The 21759-nt window shown below is 45.1% G+C and overlaps 1 protein-coding gene across 1 annotated transcript; it reads left to right on the top strand.

The window, feature by feature from the left end:
- Positions 1-14675: 14675 nt before the first annotated feature.
- On the top strand, positions 14676-18167 carry LOC134490702 (inhibin beta E chain-like). The gene is made up of 2 exons (XM_063293921.1): positions 14676-15341; positions 16568-18167. The coding sequence occupies exons 1-2, from the start codon at positions 14981-14983 to the stop codon at positions 17284-17286; spliced, it is 1080 nt and encodes a 359-aa protein (XP_063149991.1). The 5' UTR covers positions 14676-14980; the 3' UTR covers positions 17287-18167.
- The last annotated feature ends 3592 nt before the right edge of the window (positions 18168-21759 follow it).

The raw sequence follows: 21759 nt of genomic DNA, 5'->3' as shown, positions 1-21759 counted from the left end.
TATGTACAGTATATGTATATGCATATGTATATGTATATGTGACTTACTGTATTTATACAAGATGCAGTAGGTTAAGAAAAGCATGGTTGTTATATAAGTGTATTAGAAATATTTACGTACTAGAATAATATTTGTATTAGATAAGTATATATAGAATTGTAACTGTTTACTGTTATAATGATATATCATATGTTTTTTTAACTTCTGGGTCCATTGTTCAAAAATATCCTTCAGTACAGGTAGCCCTCAACTTAAAACGGCAATGGGGACTGGAATTTCCGTCGTTAAGCAAAATGCTCATAAAGCGCAACTGCATCGCTTAGCGACGGCAATCCCTGCAGTCCCAGTTGCTGTCGTTAACTGAATCCCACTATCATGTTCACCATTTCAACGTGCATTGTACATCGTAACGTTTCGCATGTCAAGTTGCTGACGCGTGTTCTGGATGGGAGGGGCTGTGCAGTCTCCTGCTGGGGTTGTTATCTGTATTCAGTTGAATGGAATGTGTTTGGGTTATCTACTCTGTTCAAGGTTTTCTTCCCAGGAGATCAGCAGAACTCGTTACCAGCACCTGGGGTGGGGAATTTGAAACAGTTGGGCGAGGGGAGGGATTACGTTTGTGCCAAGGGTTTTTAGTTTGTATTTGGCGTGCTTTTGCTCATTCTCAGCTTTCTTTGTATTTGCATGCTATTCTTTAATAAACCAGATATTCTTAAGCTCCTGCTTGTGAGTCTGAGTATATTAGGATAGGCAATCATTACATAAAGCTGAGAATCAAAAAGTTTTACCATTAGCCCCTTTCCAGATTTGATCTTGTGAGGGAGTAGAGCTAGCGATGACCGAACCCAAACCCAAGACTGGTGGAAGTGAGGAAGCGGGCGATGGGGTGCCTGATTCCACGGTTAGGAGAACAGAGAGGAACCCTACTCCAGAACCCTCATGGGTACAGGAAGGTTCAAGTTCCAGCCTGGAGGAAGAGGAGGTTGGAGAAGGAAGAGCACCCGAAACCACCGGAGAGTTGCCAGGTGAGCTGATCACCTGGGATGAGGCACAGGGACCCCTACCAGGGACGTCCAGGACGTCCTGGAAGCAGTGGTACCTGTTATCCCCAATTGTCGTAAGGACAGAGGGGAAGCCGTGGGACAGATGAGGGAAGGAGGACTCCCAAGCCCCTGAAAGGATAAGGGTACTGGAGGCAAAAGTGGAGTCGATGGAGTATATGTTTAAGACATGGTCAATGGCAGGGGGGCCCCAAGTGAGGAGCGAAGGGGAATCAAGCGCCAGGTACTCGTCCCCTCCCCCCCGCTTGGTGGCACCACCACTGAAGAGAGGCAGGAGACGGCACAGGGCTGAGCCAAGACCTCACAGAGTTTGTCTCGCAGAATCCCCTCCCCAAGAACGGAGATCCCCAGAAATCAGGGGCAAGACCGGCCGACCAGATGTTGTACAGGGGCCGCCCAGAGCGGGAGTGAAAGACTTTGCAGTCAAATTTGATGGGGATCCAACTAAGTTGTCTTTCTTCCTCAGAAATGCAAAGAATTATATGGATGAATTCAGACCGTATTTCCATTCCGAAAGGGCCAAGATAAATGCCATTGCTAACAAGTTGAAGGGGAGGGCAGCTGACTGGTATGTTCAGTTAAGCGAGGCAGAAGCTCCGGAGCTTGATGAGTTCGAAGAATTCCTGTGGGCATTGAAGTTGCACTTTGTAGACCCATTAGCCAAAGAAAGAGCAAAAAGGGTTTTAAAGGCTCTCAGCCAGGGGCAACGGTCGGTAGCAGACTACGCCCTGGAGTTTAAGGCTCTGGCTGGGAAGGTTGATGACTGGTCCCAGGCTACCTTAATAGAGCGATTCAAAGAGGGTCTGAATATGGAGGTCCTGAGGTGGGCGTTGGGCAGAGACAACCCAGACACCCTGTATGGATGGACACAGCTGGCCAGGAAGGCTGAACATGCCCATGAGACCTTCTTGCAAACCCAGAGGGCGGCAAGGCAAGCGGCGATCGTCAAAGGACCCCGAACCGCTGCAGTGGCTGTGAAGCCCAGGCATCGAGCCTGGGAGGAGGAGAGGGAGTGGTGTTACACCAAAGGGCAATGCCTCCGGTGCGGGAAGGAGGGCCACAGGGCGGCTGCTTGCCCAAAAGCCAAGGCAGTGGATCGGTCTGGAAAAGCGGCAGGCAAATCGCCATTGCTGACCGGGAGAATGACGGCGGCCAAGGGGGAGACCAAAGTTGATGAGGTACCCTACTTCGGCAGAGAGGAGGAAAGCGATCCTAAAGAGCCGGCAGGAAACGCCAGCCACCTGCTCTGAAAAGCGCCTGTGGGCAGGTGGAGGAGGACGGGCGTGAAGATGTTTTGGTGAGTGCTAACTGTCCCCCTCTGAATGTGAAGGTAAAGCTGGGCTCCCGCATGAAGACTGTTGAGGTTTGGGCGTTAATTGACTTGGGGTGTTCACGGTGCTTAATGCACCCAGATGTGGTTGCTGCTTTGGACCTACCCAGCTTTCCCCTTCAACAGCCCATGGTTTTCACCCAACTGGATGGTTCAACAGCGGGGAGGGGGGTGGTGACCCATTTCACAGGAACGGTGGCATTGCAATTAGGCAGCCACCGTGAGGGGCTACAGTTTGTAGTGGCACCTGTTGGTCATTCGTTGGTCATCCTAGGGATTCCCTGGTTGGTCCAAAGAAACCCCTATATCAACTGGGAACACAGGACTCTGACTTTTCCAGATGGCTTTTACCAAGCCCCTACGGCGGACAGAGTTCCTTGTGCTGCGGTGGGGAGGGCTGCAGCGGCATCTCCACGTTTCACTGTGACACCTCTGGAGGGATTACCGGATAGATACCAGGAGTTTGCTGATGTGTTTGGGGAGATGAAAGCGGACCAACTCCCTCCTCATCGGAAAACGGACTGTGCAATAGAGTTGGTCTCCAACGCTCAACTGCCCAAGCCGAAGATCTATGCAATGACTCAAAAAGAGCTTGAGGCACTGCGGGACTTTGTTGATAAAAACTTGGCCAGGGGGTTCATCGAACCAGCGAATTCTCCAGTCGGAGCCCCCGTGCTGTTCCGGGACAAAAAGGATGGCACGCTAAGACTCTGTACAGACTACAGGGGGTTAAATGCAGTCTCAATATCAAACAAGTACCCTTTGCCGTTAATAAAAGACATGTTAGCCCATTTGTCAAAGGGCAAAATTTTCTCAAAGCTGGATTTGCGGGAAGCCTATTTCCGCATCTGCATACGAGAGGGGGATGAGTGGAAGACTGCTTTTAATTGTCCATTGGGTTCTTTCCAGTATAAAGTTCTACCTTTTGGGTTGGTGGGAGCACCCGGGGTGTTTATGCAACTGATTAATGAAGTGTTACATGACCATTTGTTTAAAGGGGTACTGGTGTATCTAGATGATATTCTGATTTACACGGAGACTGAGGAGGAGCACGAACGCCTCATTAGGCAGGTGCTTAGCAAGCTTAGGAGTGCCAAACTTTATGCCAAACTTTCAAAATGTGAGTTTCACAAAACTCGACTTGACTATCTGGGGTATAGGATATCTGACAAGGGCATTGAGATGGACCCCGTTAAAATTCAAGCCATCTTGGGGTGGGAACACCCACGTACCAGGAGGCAACTACAAAGTTTTCTCAGATTTAGCAATTATTACTGCCAGTTTATCCAGGGGTTCGCTGAAATTGCCTTGCCCCTTACTGATTTACTACGTACCAAGGGGTTGGGAGACACACACAAAGTGAAGAACCCAGGGGCGGTGCTCAATCGGATGCCTGAATGCCAGGCAGCTTTTGAAAAACTTAAAATCCTTTTCACTGCTGAGCCCATTTTGCAGCACCCCAATCCCACTCGACCCTTTGTGGTTCAGGTAGATGCTTCTGATTTTTCAGTTGGGGCTCTTTTGCTGCAAAAAGATTCTGACAGTCATCTGAAGCCTTGCGCTTATTTGTCCAGGAAGTTTTCTGAGACCGAACAGCGGTGGCATGTTTGGGAGAAGGAGGCTTTTGCAGTTAAGGCAGCTTTAGAAGCATGGCAGCACCTCTTAGAGGGGGCTAAATGCCCTTTTGAAGTTTGGACTGACCATAAACATTTAGAGGCGCTCCGCACCCCCCGGAGGCTCAGTCCTAAACAGATTCGCTGGGCTCAATTTTTTAGTCACTTCGATTTCCAGCTGAAGTTTATTCCGGGCAGGAAGAACTTCCTTGCTGATGCTCTCTCACGTTTGCCCCAAGATTCTGTCCACGCGACTGAGATCGTGGGTACTGTGTGGATGGAGCCACAGCTGGGTCTGCAGGCTGTAACTCGCAGCCAGTCCTGTGCGCAGCTGCCTCCGACCCCGGTTTTGCCGGGTGGGAGGAGGACGCAGATTCCCTCTCAATTGCAACAACAGTTTCTCCAGACACTGAAATCTGATACTTGGTTGCAGGCGAACAGAGACAATGTTTCCTTTGACAGTGGTTTAGCTTGGAGGCAAAACCGCCTCTATGTGCCTGAACAGTTGCGGGCAGAAATCTTAACCCGTTCTCACGATAAGGTTGCTGGGCACTTTGGGTTTGTGAAGACGTTGCACCTAGTTCGGCACCAGTTTTGGTGGCCCACTCTGAGGCACGATGTGAAAGATTATGTCACTTCCTGTCCTGTGCGTGCCATGTCAAAACGAAAAGGGGGTAAACCGCAGGGACTCCTGCAGCCAGTGGCGAGCCCATCCCGCCCTTGGGAGGAGATTTCTATGGATTTTATTGTTGACCTTCCTCCCAGCCAGAAGACGACAGTAATTTGGGTGGTCAAGGATTATTTTTCCAAGCAAGCCCATTTCATTCCATGTGCTTCTATTCCTTCCGCCCCACAATTGGCACGCCTTTGTCTAATCCACATCTACCGGCTCCATGGTAGCCCCTCCCATTTGGTCACGGACCGCGGGACACAGTTCACCTCCCAATTTTGGAAATCATTTTTGAAATTGATTGGCACCAAGCAGGCATTGTCCACTGCTTCGCATCCTGAGACTGACGGATCTACCAGCAGGACAATTGGGTTGATTTGCTCCTTTTTGCTGAAGTGACTTACAACAATGCGGTCCATCAGAGCATGGGGCACACCCCTTTTCGTGTCGTTTCTGGGTGGGACTTCGTGCCCATTCCTGAGTTGCCACAACCTCCTACCCAGCCCTGTTCTGCATCTGATTGGGCTGCTCAACTGGCTGATTCATGGCCGGTGATTCAGCAGGCTTTGGCTGATGCCCAGTCTGTGTACAAATTGCATGTGGACAAGCGACGAGCTGTTCAGCCTGATTTTAAAGTTGGCAATCAGGTGTATCTTTCCACCAAGTTCATAAAGTCCCCACAGCCATCACGAAAGTTGGCCCCGAAATTTATTGGCCCTTTCCCCATTATTGGCATTGTAAATCCAGTCACTTTTAAGTTGGATCTGCCTCACAATTTGAAATGCTTGCACCCGGTTTTCCATTGTAGCCTGCTCAAGCCTGTCCATCAATCTTCCCACTGGCATCCCCAACCTCCTCCTCCTGCTCCGATCATGATTGACGGGCAACACCACTTTGATGTCAAGGAGGTTGTTGATTCCCGCAGGCTTCGAGGCACCCTCCAGTACCTGTTCTGCTGGAAACATTTTCCTCACCCTGAGTGGGTGTCTGCTCGTGACATAAATGCTCCTGTTTTAGTTAGACGCTTTCATCTAGCTTATCCTTTGAAACCTGCTCCTTGATGTTTTGACTTTGTTTTGGGGGGGCGGTATGTCATGTACACCGTTTCAATGTGCATTGTACATCGTAACGTTTCGCATGTCAAGTTGCTGACGCGTGTTCTGGTTGGGAGGGGCTGTGCAGTCTCCTGCTGGGGTTGTTATCTGTATTCAGTTGAATGGAATGTGTTTGGGTTATCTACTCTGTTCAAGGTTTTCTTCCCAGGAGATCAGCAGAACTCGTTACCAGCACCTGGGGTGGGGAATTTGAAACAGTTGGGCGAGGGGAGGGATTACGTTTGCGCCGAGGGTTTTTAGTTTGTATTTGGTGCGCTTTTGCTCATTCTCAGCTTTCTTTGTATTTGCATGCTATTCTTTAATAAACCAGATATTCTTAAGCTCCTGCTTGTGCGTCTGAGTATGTTAGGATAGGCAATCATTACACCCACAATTGTTAGACAAGGCAACTTCCTGCCAGCTCCCAACAACCAAAGTCAGTGGGGAAGCTGGCAGAAGGTTGCAGGTCCCAGTCCCACAGGCAGGTAAGTGGCTGCTGCCAGTGGGGGAGGGAATGAGGGGGTCCATGGGGGTGTGGGGGAGGGTCAGGGAGGGTGCATGAGAGGTGCAGAACAGCACAGGAGGGGGGGTACGCAAGGATATGAGGGGGTGTGCAAGAGGTGCTGCGCAGGTCGGGGAGGGTCAGGAGGTTGTGAGAAGGTACACAAGAGGTGCTACATGGGTTGGGAAGGTGCGTGAGGATGCAAGAGGGTATATGAAAGTCACGGTACTGGTTGGGAATGGTGAGTGAGGGTGCCCAAGAAGCTCAGGGAGGGTCACGGAGGGTGCAAGGAGGTGCGCAAGAGGCGCCATGCAGGTCAGGGAAGGTGTGTGGGGGTGAGTGAACGGCCACTGCAGCACGAGCACAGAGGGCCTGGGGGAGGGTCTATGAGTGGGGGAGACTTAGCACAGTGATTTGCAACCTTCCTTGCTGACTTCCCCATTGACTTTCTGGGAAAGCCAGCAGGGACGGTTGCAAATGGTGATCATGTGATTGCAGAGCACTTGGCAACCAGTCATAAGTGCAAACCTGTTGCCAAGCACCCAGTTCACGATCACGTGACTGCGAGGTGCTAGGACGGCCAGAACTCCAAGGACCGGTCATAACCACCATTCATTCAGTGCCATCGTAGCTAGGAATGGTCCCTGACTGAATGATCATAGGTCGAGGACTACATATATATTTAGTGTTAAAATATTTTGCTTCATTCTATAATTGTAAGTCAAGTTTGAGCGTTCTTCTCCTTTAATTGTAAACTTTAGTTCCCTCTAGTGTCCAATTTTTTAAATCTTACCTTATTTTTTTTAATCAGAACAAAAGCATTTTCCCATGGGAAAGATTCTTTATAATTAATTCCAAAATCTTATTTCAAATTTATCTGGAACCTTAGTCCATTTGTAACATTCTAAAATCAAAGTTTTAATTATCCTTTTGCTGTTTATTCCCCAATTTTTAAAATTCTTAAACTTATAGTTAAAACTTCTTTCGCTAAGGATTGAGGGAAACTCACCCAGTGCTGTAAAACTCATCAATCCAGAGGTTCCTAATAGCTGAAAAGCCATTAACAAGCAATTTCCTAACGTGATTAGAAAAGGAAGTATGCAAACGTAATGTCCTTTCAAAGGTGCCGACTGCGGTTGAGCAAGATCACTATTCCCTCATCTCCCAGAGCATTAAACCCACCAGAGATCACAGTCTTGCAGTCTCCTCATGAGGAGAAGCTGTCTGGAGCACTTGTGGGTGATCTCAAATCCTCTCCTCATCCAGAGAGGAATTACTGAAGAGACGGTCTACTCACCGGCTCTTCATTCCACCACGGTCATCAGCTCCACTTTTCACGGAGCCTTCTTCAGTCCGCCATTTGTTCCCCGGAACTCTGTGGTGGTAATTTCCCCAGTGTGAACTGTTAAAGTTCAAACTGTTATTGCTGGTTTTTCTTCTTCTAGTTTTGTTCTTAGAAAGCACACCTAGAATTGCCATGGTGATTGATTGATTGATTGATTGAATAAATAAATAAATAAAGTGGTTTGATTAGTTTCAGCTAACAGGTTGCATGAAGTGAGCTACTGTGGTTTGTGGTTTAGTGTATTTCACATGCCAAGCCAATGGTGGTCCCCAACTCCTTGGAACATTCTCCCCCTGGAGGTAAAGATGGCCACAGCCCTGTTTCTCTCTCACAAAGTTAAAACTATGATGTTAGAACATGCTTTCAGGCATTAGTTGTTCTTAGGCACTGATTATGTGGGTTTATTCTATTTATGTTTTCTCTTTTATATTGAATGCTTTATTGTATTATTATTCAGCTGGTGTCTGTCAGGATTGGGATGGTTGTGATGTAAATACTGGGAAATCATTCAATAAATAGACAATGGTTAAACAAACCATGGCTTAGCATAATGTGGAAACCACAAGTTTTCACTTCGTACCAAGTTATCATGTGGGCTGCTTGTTTGTGGCTCATTGCATTGTGCAGACCCAGCCACTGTGATTTGTAAACTCTGGCTTAGCACAAGGTGTACCCTCCAATGGTGATTTATTCAAAAGCCATGGTTAAACAAATCATGGTGCAGTGGGATATGTTAATCGGATCCCTACATAGCACATCCTAAATGCTGTCTCTCCTGAAGGTCAGGTCTACTCAATCAGGCCGCTCCACTTCTCATTAGCACGTGAGTTGGGTGTGAGGTTTGCTTTCTGGGAAATTCTCTATCGATCAGTGGCTTATGCAATATGTACAGTAAATCTCAAAATACCATGCTGACCTCTGGCCTAGATTCCCTTAGATGCTCTTTGGAATAGAAGATGGGCTTTGAGAGTCCAGAAAGGCACTCAAGCACCCTTGCCTCAAATTCAATACAGCTTAGTTACCTGGGGCTGCTTGTCCACAGTGCTCCTGTCCACCAGGATAAATATATTTTCTCTGTGGCTGTGATACACCTACTCCAAGCAGCTTTGTAGGATATGCTGTCACTGAAAGCACTCTGTTGTGTCCCTGAACCCCCAAATGATTTCTTTTTAGCTTCCCAACCCCCAAGGGTACAGGGTAAGATTTAAAAGATGACAACAATGAACGCTTTTTGAAAATCCCTGGTTATCACACTTTCTAACCTTGAAGCTCTGATGGTTCAAGTTATGTGGAACATAGTGATGTATAAGTAGGCTTGAACTTTTGAGAACTGGTGCTCCCCAGAGGCACAAAATCAACATGGCTCTCCCTTCCATCCATCAGAAGAACCAACTGAACATAAAACAAAAAGTTAATTCCACAATGAGGAGATTTTTTTTATCCTCACAGACTCACTAGGACATAAGAGAGCTCTTGCCCTTTGGGCATCAAGTCTGGTTTCCATCAGGGTATGATAGCTGAAGGGTCATCATCAGTTGCCCATGCTTTTATGAAGCACTGTGAGGTCCATGCTGTTGGAAAATACATTTGGGTCCCCATCTTTACATCTCCAGACTGTTACGTTAAGCCACAAACAGCATTGTAGTCCTTCCATTCACTGTGGCTGGAGTCTCCAGGCAGATAGAAGCACCATGTGACACATGCCCTGGGATCCTGCCAAGGCCAATTGTTAGCTATTTACTTTCATGGCCTATTCCTGGAGCTATGCTGCCAGCAGTCTTAGTGTGCTATGAGCTTTGGCCCTAGCCCTTCAGTTGCACGATGTTGTACAGGTGGTTTTTCCCAGACAGTCCTGTTTACACATTGCCTCCATCTCTGGCCAAAACCAATTCTCCTGTTATGCCTCTCTCAGACACAGTTAAATAAGCCTCTGAAACAGTCAGCTCCATGAATGTCAGCCGAATTTCTTTCTGCCAAAGGTTGTGGTGGAACCTCTCCAAGTGACGGGCACCACATCTGAGATCTTAGCTTAGACTCCTACACTACAGACGATCACAACTTTTTCCAGGCCAAAGGCCACTCGGTCCTTTAATGACACACCAGGGGCTTCACTCCAAAAAGTAATGGGTGAGGCCTGGACAGAAAGTACATTTGGTTTAATCTACATCTGCATTTAATTACAATGAAATATAGTTAATCTAACTACTTTTCAGTTACATTTTTAGTAATGTCCCCCTTCTATCAGAATAAATATTACAGTTCAATCACAGGTTTTGGAAGTCCTGGGGCAGCATATACCTTCAGGCTGTACACCTCTATGTTACAGAAAAACAAAAAAGAAGCTATAGCAGAGTTGGTCTTCTGATCAAGCTGGGAAAGTTTTTTATTTCAAGAGTTGGTTCAAGGTGATATCTACTGTGATCAGTGGATCATACAGTGAAAATTAAAGTTATGGCCAAGTGTGCATATTTCCTGCTTTAAAATACACTGCATTTAAAAAAAGGGACACCCACCTAATCAGCCAATTTATTTGTTTTTTTCTAGCAACAGAGCAAATGGAAATAACTGAAACCCCTAGGAATCCATCTCTTTCCAGCTTCTAAAATTGCATCAGGCACTTCCTTTATCTTTACAGACTTGAGATTTAGGAGCTTGTTCCTTCTCTTTGATTGTCTTTCAAAGTAAAACAATAGGATTTCAAAATGATTGACTCCACATTCAGTACGAAATGCCCTATTTGGTGATGATATAGTGAAACATTCATACCCCAAACAACAACCCAGAGCTACAGGGATGTTTGCAGTCACATGAATTTGGCCACTGGCCACACTGTGTTTCCTAGTGGTTAATTGCCAAGAAACTCCCTGGCAAGGTCAGTGTTCTTACAAGGCACATGAATGTTCATAGGTAGTTGATGCCAAAAACAAAACTTCCTATCTCAACAGCTTTGGATCTGGCTGGTTCTTAACCCACATTTCTGTGGAAAAGTGCACATCCTGTTTGTTTAGCAGTTACAGCAGTCCATTTTCAGTATTGCAAAACATAAGCAGTTTTGGAAGTCAACACACATGAATGTGTTCTATGGCTTTATGCTTCTATAGAACCAGACATGTGCATGGTTGACTATTTATCCAGGTTGCGAACTTATCACCAGATCTTTAACAATATTGAAAATACAGCATGAACCAGGAATAGGTTTTCCCATGTGGATGTTCAGTGAATCCCTGCAAGTTCTAATGAAGATGTGGGCAAAGGATGCAGGTTAATGTCTACCCCATTAAATTCTGCCTTAAGTAAACCATTATTGTATGGATTCTGCAATAACAGCTGCCTTTCTCACTGTGACCTGATACAGATGTGCTTTCATTCTATTGGTTTAGTAAAATTAGTAAGAGATGGTTAACATTTCTGAGCAAAAGTCTATCTTCAGCCTCCAGAAATAAATTGCTGTGTAGTTTGTTTGCATGCACCATTGTCTTTTTGATGTAACACTCTAGGTAGCTTTCATCTTTTGAGGTGAGTGATCTTGGGAATTGTTTTGAATGTCTTCTCTGGAATTTTTCAGTCTTATAAGCAGCTGATGCAATAGGTGATTGCTCCCAGCCTCATACTGGAAGTTGTATTTACTGGAGGGATTTCTGCTCCCAAGGATAAAATAGTATCAATAGAAAAGTTTGAAAATGTGGCTGATCCTACATGTTTATTGTAATGTCTTGCCTCCCTGCAGACCCTTTGACAGGGATTTAAGAAATGGCTTAGTAAATATGCAAACCCAATCAATAGTTTACGCATCCTAGGCTCTCAATTCACTGTATGTAATTTTTCATCCTATTCATCCATTTGATATTCTATACAGATTGGACATAGCTAATCCAGCCATGTTCAGTATTCTTCATTCCCATTTTGTAAAAAGGGGGGTTTGAGTATGCTTCACTTGTTCCAGTTAGAATATATGGGACATCATCTAGGTTAAATCCAGCTGAATTACATTGTGGATTTTTTTGGATCATATTATTATGGGAGGTAGAATTTACCCTGGTATTTTTGCCTGGCATGAGTATCCACACCTACAGTCTACTTATTGCACAACTTTCTATTACTCTGTTGCAAGAATAATTTTACTTATCATGGGATGTGGCAGGAATAATCTATCCATTCAAGAACTTCTTTTTGAAACCTTTATTCATTTGTTATTTGCAGCATCACTCCTTGTTCCTATGATGCTTGTCTAAGCCTCCTTATTCTTCTCTTTTTTCCTACTGCAAAACGCTGGCAGATGGAAAATGCATAGGATGCAAAAGACAACACATCATCATGCTTCCAGTCCTCTACTATCCACACAGTAAGAGTTGGGTTCTGTTAAAGTCTGATACTGTAGAAAGGATCTTAGAGACCCATAATAACTTTCCACTGTGGTTGTTATAAAACTCATGACTCCTTGTGCTACTAATCCAAAGCCACTGTGTAGCTATTCCATTTCCATTCCCATACATTGTTGGATTTTTTTTCTACTAAAGAGAAAGTTGGGGGGGAAAGCAGTAGGAGAACACAGGAAGGTTACAAATGGAAGACAATCATGTCTGGCTTTCCATAAAATGTCATGACTAAAATGGTTTTTTTTGTAGAATAAGAGCTGGACTCTAAGCACTAAGTTCCGGGGGTAAAGAACAGAGGAAAAGATCCAGATTTAGTGAAACACTAATTTTGCGGCGAGGATTATGACTCTAAAGTTAGCTTTGCAATATGTTTCTTAATCTGCATTATATGTTCCATCTATGGATTGGGGAAGGGACGTGGTTACAGAAAAATCACGTGAAGAACCTTGGCACCTGAGCAAAGCTTAGCTGATCTCTCAAGGTGGCAGAACCCTGAGCAGCACAGAAACATTGCACCTGCCAGACGTCACCGTATAGAAAGGCAAATCATTCGGTGCTTGCAGTCCAACTTCCTTCCCTTTGCTTATCGAGGGTTTATTAGCAGCTGATAAGGGCTTCAGAGCTTCTGAAAGACGGGGGAACTGTAAGAGTTCACAGGTGAATGCCAAAGTTGGGGCCATTTCTCTGGCTGGCTAATGATGTGGTGCAAAGGTTGGCCACCTTGTCATTGGCAACAGGGGAAACATATTCATGTAAAGGGCAAGGACAGCAGTGGGAAGGGTGATGACATCAGTGGGGTGCAGGATTTTCTGTTTTTTTCCTTGTGTTTATTGGGGCAGTTTAGGGCTGTTTCACTGTTTCATGTTTTAACTAAGCCTGTTGCAGGCCTTGTACTATCTCTTTGGCGTGTTTCCCAACTAAAAATGGCATAAAAGCACATAGTAGACTTTTGGTTATATGGATCAGATCTCCAGGGGACTGCAAGGACTGAGATATGGTATTGGATGTCCAGGTTCTCCATCCTGATATAATGGATAAGGGTAAGCTGACCATATTTCCTTCAGACAAAACCAGGACATTGGGATGGCAAAATGGGACGGGGTTAAATGGAGGCGGCAGCAGGCTGGAGAAGCGCAGGAGAGTGGAAAGTGGCGGCAAGCAAGGACAGGAACGGAGGAGTCTAGTGAATAGTTGTCCCCGACAACCTGTTCCTCTCTGGTGTGCCCTTTTATTTTATTTTCTTCCTGCCATTTTGGCCTGAGAGCCAATCGGCTTCTTTTCTGCTGGGTGCACTTTTCCGACCATCTTCCACTGCACTGATTGGCGGCAGCGACTCTTCCTCTTGCTCACCACCAATCAGCTGTTCCTGCAGTTCCGCTCTAGGTTTTCCGCCAGATTGAGAACTACTGCCAGTGGGTAAGTCAGCCTCCTTTTCAATTTCAATTTCAATTTTTTCCAGGTTTTACCAATAACGGCTCCAATGTTTTTAAAAAACAGGACAAAATTGACATTTATATTAAAACAATGGGACAGTCAGGAAGTGTTAAAAAAAAGGGACTGTCCCATTCAGAACGGTACATATAGTCAGCCTAGATAAGGCTGACTAGAACAGCCTTCCCCGCTTCAATATTCTCCAGGTATATTGAACAACAGTTTCCATCATTTCCAGCCAACAAAAACACTGGTCTTATTTGCTGAAGAAAATTCAAGTTTACTAGCACTTCTGGAAAGGAGAGTTGATCTACTGATCTACTAACGTTTTGAGACTGAATGGTTTGTCTTTCTCCCTCTGCTCGATAACATTTCCACCAAAAGATAGCTACTTTAGAATTGATGCAAAGCTTTTCCTACGCTTCTTGCAACATTGCTCCAAGCTGGATTTTCAAGCCAAAAGCCTAATTGAGATCCTATGTAAAAAGCCACACTAGGCATGACATTTAACGAGCATGTTTTGAAAAAGACAAAGAGAATCTCCTGGGATGATTGATGGTTGCTAGAACTGCAGCGGACTGGGAGGGGAGGTGGTGTGGTCCCAATGAAAACAGGTGCTTTGAGGCCACATTTGGCATTATGCATATAATATAAACGCAGAGGTAGAATTTCAACATTCTACCCAGTTTCTTAGCAGCTGATAAAGGCTTTGTGGCTCCTGAAAACTGGGGGAATAGTGGTGATCTTCTTTAAGCACTATTTTTTTAGGTGTACTCCCGTCATGCATTCCACAGACATCAAAACTCGTCAAAGATGAATACAACTACATTCATTATATATACAAGGTGCTCCTTAACTGCACACTGTGTTATTTATTCTTTTTCAAAAACAGTCCTCTTATTTGCTCCCAAAGGTACTGTTTACCATGAAATGCCCCATAGCAAGATCTTTTTTAAAATAAAAAAAGGCTCATGCACCACCCTTTTTCCTGTGGATTCCTCCTCTACCAGATCTCCCCCATCCCTGCCCTCAACGTTATGGCATTCCAGCAGCCCTGGACCCCTCTTCCATCTGGGGCAAAGGGCACTCCCCCCTCCCCTCCCATCCTCACTGTTTGGGCCTCAAGTCTTCCCTCTCCCCAGGCACCGCTCCCACTCTTTTGCTGAACTCTGGCTCCCTCCCCAGCTGGATAAAACCTCCCTCTGGGCCCTAGAAGGCAGCCAGCCAATCACAGAGGGACAAAGGGCAGGACCAAGGCTGCCAGAACGGCAAAGGCGGAGGCTGACACTGGGGAATCGCCAGTGGATGAGCTGCGCTCTCTTAAGGGAGAGTCCTCCTGTCCTGGCACCAGCAGCAGATCCTGGTGATGAGAAGGTGACAAAGGGCTAGAGCTGATCATCTTCTCCTGGACTCTGGGCAGACTGCCATTTGGAAGGAGAAGATACAGGCACCCTGGATGCAGCAGAGGCACAATTCATGAGTTCCAGGCACTCTCACTAGACTACCTAGCAACACAGTTCTTCCTTGCACCTTGCTACTCATAGCCCTTGGGTGCTTCATGGCTTCTACCTACAGCCTCCAAGGAAACTGGACTCCTCTAGCCGCACTGGCCTTACTATGGACTTCTTTGGCTTGGGTTGAGGGAAAGCCAGGATGTCCTTCCTGCAGGATGCCCCCACTGGAGCCCAGTGCTGAGAAAGCCTTCCTGGTTGAAGTAGCCAAGCAGCAGATACTCCAGAAACTGAACCTGAGCGAGAGGCCCAACATCACCCACCCTGTGCCACGTGTGGCGGTGGCCAATGCCCTGCGGCGACTACACATGGGCAAAGCCTGGACAGATGGGCCGGGGCACTTCTCCAGCTGGGAAAAAACAGAGTCTGATGAGCAGGGGTACGAGATCATTAGCTTTGCAGAGACAGGTGAGTCCCCATAGCTCTTCAAGTGTGCAGCCCAAGGACTGAATATGCTAGACTTGAGAGCACGGACCATTTATGTTTACACTCCTCTGCTCCATAATTGCTCCCTATAAAAGTGTACTTGGAGAGTAGAGGCTACAAATTACTCCTGAAGCCTAACCCATGGCTTAGGTTAGAGCCTGACTTTGTGCTGAAATATATCACTTGCAAGAAGAGAAAGGTAATGTGTGTTTTGGGTCTACTAGTGAATGGGAACAAATTACACATTTCTCATCAGATCTAGCTTCCTGCAGCATCCCAAATCTGCAGAGAGATCATCTCTCCTCCCAAAGAGCTGCATATTTCTATTGTCTGCAATTGTACACTTGCCATTATCATAACCTCATCCAGCCTGCTGAATGTTTCAAATGTGCTAGACCAGGGGTTTTCAAATTTTTTGAGGCCTTGGAACCTGTTAGTTTAAAGAAAAATGAAATAAAATCTCTGAACCCCTAATCAAGAGACAAAGCTCTGGTGATAGAACTTTTTTTGCCCCTAGTCTCTCATGGAACCCTACCATGTTGAAAGACTACAATTCCCATTTACCTTTTCCAGTGTGGCCATCAGGGTGGGGAATACTATACTATCACTGCAGGTTTTGCCATAGTGAAAAAATACTGGGCAAGCTTAACTGTTAAGCTTCTGAGCACATTGTTGTAAGGTTGTTCACAATTTAAGACCCATATTTTATGATGTACAGACCAGTCACACCAAAGATATATCTATAAACAGGCAAAATATTATTTAATTTTGCTCAGAGAGTGAGTGAAATTATGTTATTTTTGCATGCATTTTACTTATGACTTAAGCACTGAAATAATGCTGTTGTGATTATGATTACTACTACTACTACAATTGCTATTAGGCTGTTCGCACTGAGTAGCTCAATTTCAAATTCAGAGCTAGAGGAAGCTGAGTTAAGAAACTCACTGGGTGTTCCTTGGACAAATCCAGGGTCTCAGTCTGACAAGCTGCACTGGTCATCCCATTCTGGTGCCTTTCAAACTTGTTGGAATTCTTGGCCAGCATGGTTTTAGAGGAAGATTAATGTATGTGAGGTTAAATGCAAATATAGCAAATAAGTAAGGACAAAAAAACCTTCATTCACCCTGTTAGAAGACGTTGGACTCTAGTATAGGCAGCTTAGAGGCTGATACTGATTTTTGCCTTGACTGTTTTCTCCTCTTCAGAGCCTTCTGGCCTCCTTCAGTTCCAGTTTACCCATACAAAAGGCCAAGCCATGCACATCCTGAAGGCCCAGCTGTGGCTGCACCTCAAGGCACACCAAAACATCACAATACAGATCTACGTGGCAGGACAGCCACAAGTGGTCCTGGGACAGCAGCAGCTGGGAGGTCAAGGGAGTGGTTGGCACACCTTCTCCCTGATGCCAGCTTTGCAGAGCTTCTTCGAGCACGAAGACAAAACCTTACGCTTGGAGTTGCAGTGTGAAGGCTGCCATTCTAACATTATGTCTTTGATGACGACCAGTAGCAACTCTCATCAGCCATTCTTGGTGGTGAAGGCAAAAATAAAAGAATCTGGCCATCCGGTCACCAAACGCAGCCTGAGCTGTGACCAGAACTCAGATTTGTGCTGTCGAAAAGACTACTATGTAAATTTTCGGGACATTGGTTGGAATGACTGGATCTTCAAGCCAGAGGGTTATCAGATAAATTACTGCATGGGTGAATGCCCCATGCACCTGGCTGGTGTACCTGGTGTGGCAGCTTCCTTCCACACTACCGTCTTCAATCTGGTCAAAGCCAACAATATCCCAATTGCGGGCCATTCTTGCTGCGTCCCCACGCAGCGACGGGCCCTTTCTCTGCTGTATTTTGACCCCAACAGCAACCTCATCAAGACAGACATTCCTGACATGGTTGTTGATGCTTGTGGTTGCAGCTAAAGATGGGACAGTAAGCAGAGGGAAAGCTGAAAAGGACAGAGAGTAGGAAATGGGGTTACTTTCTTTCCACTTCCCTTTGGACTCCAATGAACGTCAAAGAGCTCTGAGCCAAGTTGAGGGGGTGGTATTATTATATGGACTCTTCTCAAAAGAGCAACAGTGCTCTCTTCAGAGAAAGCAAGTTACAATAAGTTGTAAACCAGCCTGTGTTCTTCCCAGTGTATACTGTATAACATAGTGCTATGCAGGGCTGCCAACAGTCCTCTAACCCTCAGGACACTGAGTTTGTCTTCCTCTCTGAGGTTGCTACTTGATAGATCCTCCAAGCTCTTCCCTTAAGCTCTCCCCACCCTACTGCCAGTAGCTTCACTCATCTCTTTCCCCAATCCTGTTCTGTGGGGAGAAGGCTCAGAAAAAAATGCCTCTGGAAGTTACAGGGGTCTGCATACAGGGTGTAGATAGGCTTGCCTTTGATGCAGTCATCATTTCAAAATAGGGTTGGAAAGGAGAGGGCACAGACAAGAGCTTGAATCACACACATCTTTCCAAACCTAACTACTTGCCCCTAAGGGCATATCTCATGGTGCATTTAAACGTTCTCATTGTTGCTCTTCTCATCTTTGTGGTGTCCTTCTCAATCCAAGGCTCCAGATGGACTGGGCAAAGTTTACTTAGGAAATCCTTCACTGGATGGGCAGAAAAACAGGGAAACCAAGAAGAGCTGCCCATATCCACACCCAAAGGACTCTAGATACGTTTTGCTTTTTTGTACTGTGTGTAAGATGTATTGCATTTCTGTTAATGTATCTATATTATTTTATTTTGGGAATGACATTAGTAAGAAAACAAGTTTCAAATAAAAATAAAATAGCAGTTCAGCATAGTCTGAGAAATGTGTGGACCACCTATAAAATGGGCATCCTTGATGAAAACTGGATTCAGAAAGCAGACACTCTCTTTCCACCAGAATCCGCCCTTAAGATTCGACCACAGCTTTACTTTTGCTCCCTTTCCTCCTTCCTGCTACTCACAAGCCTCTGCATCTCCCACCTCCTGCTGCACCAGACTTTGACACTAAGCCATTTTTCCCACTGTCTTGTACACTTAGCAAAATCCCCAAATATAAACCCTCAGCTTCTCTGCCACTCCACCATGAACTAAGTGATGCTCTCACTGACAAGTTGTGATGTATATAAGTGGTGCTTAGGCCTGCTCAGAGACCCAGAAAGATCCAGATCACTTCTCATTTTGGAAGGGAGGGAGGAAGGGAGGGAAACAGGAGACAGTCCATTAAAATAAAATAAAGCACACACCTCCAAAACCCACTTGAAGTGAGATATGACTTCAATATTTAAAAAAAAAATAAAGGAAATGTCTAAAATTGAGATCCCTTTTGAGTTTGAGACATGAAAGAAATGGCTCTTCACCACCACTGCTCTCATGCTGTGGAATGGCCCTGGTGGCACTTCTAGTTTTTACCAGTTGGGGCTGCTTTTCTTGAAAGAAAGAAAGAAAGAAAGAAAGAAAGAAAGAAAGAAAGAAAGAAAGAAAGAAAGAAAGAAAGAAAGAAATGGAAAGAGAAAGAGAAAGAGAAAGAGAAAGAAGGAAGGGGGAAAGGGGGAAAGGGGGAAAGGGGGAAAGGGGGGAAGGGAAGGGAAGGGACAAATGAGAATGTTATGAAGCTGTGGGGAACATTAATTTGATCTCTTAGTTGTACATCTGATGGGATGTTGCAGTTAATACTTGTTCTCTGATGCCTGAAAACTATACACATCTCCAGTGGTATCTGTGTCTCATTCTCATATCCACCACTGCACAAAGATGCCTCATCAACCTTTTTTAAAGGACACATTCTTACGATGCAGCCTTCTTCTCATCCTCAGACCATTGCAGAGGTGACCTAGTTTTTTTCCTTTTCTCCTTACACAAGTCTTGCTGTACAGTTTACATACGGTAATCTCATTGACAATTGCTTGATGATGTCATCAGTGGCTAGAATCTTCCCACTTCCTATTGGTTGTGTTAGGCTGCTGAAGACATGCCCTCTCTCCTCCCCATTTGCTATGCTCTGCTTCCATGGACACTCTGACTTGGACTTCATGAGATACTGGACATCTGGCTTCTACAGAGATGTCTCACCTCTGTGGAATGCCTCACAGGTGCTTTACTAAGGTCTTATGCAGGCTCCTTACATAGACATGTTTAGTGCTATTTTAAAAGAGTGCTATGTTTTTTTTAAAAAACATGGTTTGATACTTTTTTGAAAGAAAATTTGATTAGAGGGGTTCAAAAATAGGATTAATAAACTTGCAGATGACACAAAGATAGTGAGGATAGCAAACATCTAAGAGACACTATGAAGGATCTTGAAAAGCTGGAATAATAGGTAGAAACCAGCAAGATGAATTTCAACAGGGACAAATGCAAAGCCCTACATTTGGGTAACAAAAATCAAAGACATGAGTACAGGATATTGTGTGGAGGACTATGCTGGGCACCAGCCAGTCTAGTGTGGAAAAGAAGGTTGATTTAAACCATGAAAGAGAAGCAGGTTCTGCCAGCTGTATTTTGCGGCTTCTGTCCCAGATGAGTTTTCTGCTGCTTCTGCCAACAACGGGTTTCAAGCAACCATACTCTGTATTGCTTTTATTTGAGGGAGGGGCATCATTTTTCCTACTCTTGCACCACTTTGCCTACTCCATGAATGTAGAAAGTGAGGAAGATGACCTTGATAGTGATATGCAAAAGCTGTTTCCTAGGCAAAACAGGCTTAAGCATTTTTAAAGCCTAGAATGTAGATAACATTCAGAAGGAGATCACATGATGTTTCCCTAATTCAGTGAACTATAAAGAGGAGAAGGCACACCACAATCAGACTTGCAAGATTCAGTTATTGTAGCCAATCTCAATAAACCTAGTTTTAGCCTTCCTGTGGAATTGATTTCTTGGTGTGCTCTGCCTAGTGGAGCTGATGATGGTCAACTTCTAAGTGGTCATAGCCACTTCCTGCCAACACTTTTATTCTCTTGAGACTTCAGCATGTTGGATATATGGGAGTTTGAGTGAAATTGGCATGAATTCTGTTTGTTTTCTCTTTTAACCATAGTGACAGATCACAGGCTCAGAGGAAGGGTGCAGGGTGAAGCAGGAGAAGAGCATCCTCAGAGCTCCTTGCAAAACCCCCACCCCCACCACTACCAGGCTGGCGACCTGTCACTTGGGCAACTTGCAAGATGGCTAAATGCTCCATCCTAGGTGTACCCCCCACCTGCAGTCGCCCAACAATAAACAAGATGCCAACTCTCTAGGAAGTGTATGGAAATTTCAGAGCAAATCTCCTGTCTCAAGCAAATATGTCCCAACTATATCCACAACAAGCCATGAACACTTCCCCCCACCCAGACAAATAAATATCTAACTTAGCTCAACTGACAGGTACTAACTCTTTCCGAATGGTTTGGGGGATTCCTAAGAAATGAATTTGTTTGGTCTGCTTTTCAATCAATAGAACTGTGCAAGGCATAATAAACACAAATTTGCTCTAACGCTATGTGAAAGAAATGCTGCTCAAAGTCCAGTGTTGCATGGCAGCTCAGAAGTCCATGATCATCTCTCAAGCCAAGCTGGTTCCCCTCTCTCATGGCCATGGATCCGTTGCTTGGCAAAGTACAGCGCAGAGAGCAAAGGGCAGCTTTCATCAGCCGGGACTCTTTGTGCACAATCTACTTCTCTGGTCACTCTGTGCATGAGCAGATCACATTGTGATCTTACTCCTGGCTCAGGAAGGATCAGACAGACCCTGATACTTCCATCAAAGACTTACAGCTACTTGCAATGTGCATGTTCTTTGGGTTCCCATTCACAAGTTCAAAAGACAATTCAGCCTGAGCAAAGAGCTAAACTTTCTAACCCCCCAAATAAACAGGATATTCTATAACTAGAAGTCTGTCCAATCAAAACTGTTGCTCTTGTACAATGCTTATTAATGAATAATGACTCCCAGTGACAATTATATATAAGAAGTTGGGGACTGTCTGAAACTTTGCATTTTGAGGGCTGGAGGAAGTCTCCCTGTAGCCTCTAAATGAGGTCACTACACTGAGTCCAGCTGAAAGCTTTGTTTTGGCACAAGACCTCAAATGTGCATGACCATATAGCTAGAAAGGTGGCACAACTAAGAAACAATGGCTTTGCATTCACAATAAATTATGACCCTTATTATTAAACTCTTCACCCAAATATCCAAGATGGTGTACATGACTAGGTGGCCCTGAATTGCATGTCATGTCCTATGATCTATGGATCATATTGTATGATGATGTATGACTTTGGGTGGCCCCAAACCTATTAGGGACTGCGCAGATTCAGTTCAGTTCAGTTCAATTTTATTACGGTCACTGACCAATACAAGATACAATTCTATAAAGATATAGAATAGTTCCTTATTTTGTGCAACACATATTTTAGCTGTGG

The sequence above is a fragment of the Candoia aspera genome, chromosome 2 (assembly GCF_035149785.1).
Source record: "Candoia aspera isolate rCanAsp1 chromosome 2, rCanAsp1.hap2, whole genome shotgun sequence".
Classification (NCBI taxonomy): domain Eukaryota; kingdom Metazoa; phylum Chordata; class Lepidosauria; order Squamata; family Boidae; genus Candoia; species Candoia aspera.
This window is presented reverse-complemented; position numbering and strand designations above follow the sequence as displayed.

What these genes read in the sequence shown, in the direction of transcription:
- LOC134490702 (XM_063293921.1), top strand. Translation starts at nt 14,981, where the DNA reads ATGGCTTCTACCTACAGCCTCCAAGGAAACTGGACTCCTCTAGCCGCA. An exon ending in CATTAGCTTTGCAGAGACAG is followed by an intron (nt 15,342 to 16,567) that starts GTGAGTCCCCAT and finishes TCTCCTCTTCAG; the next exon opens with AGCCTTCTGGCCTCCTTCAG.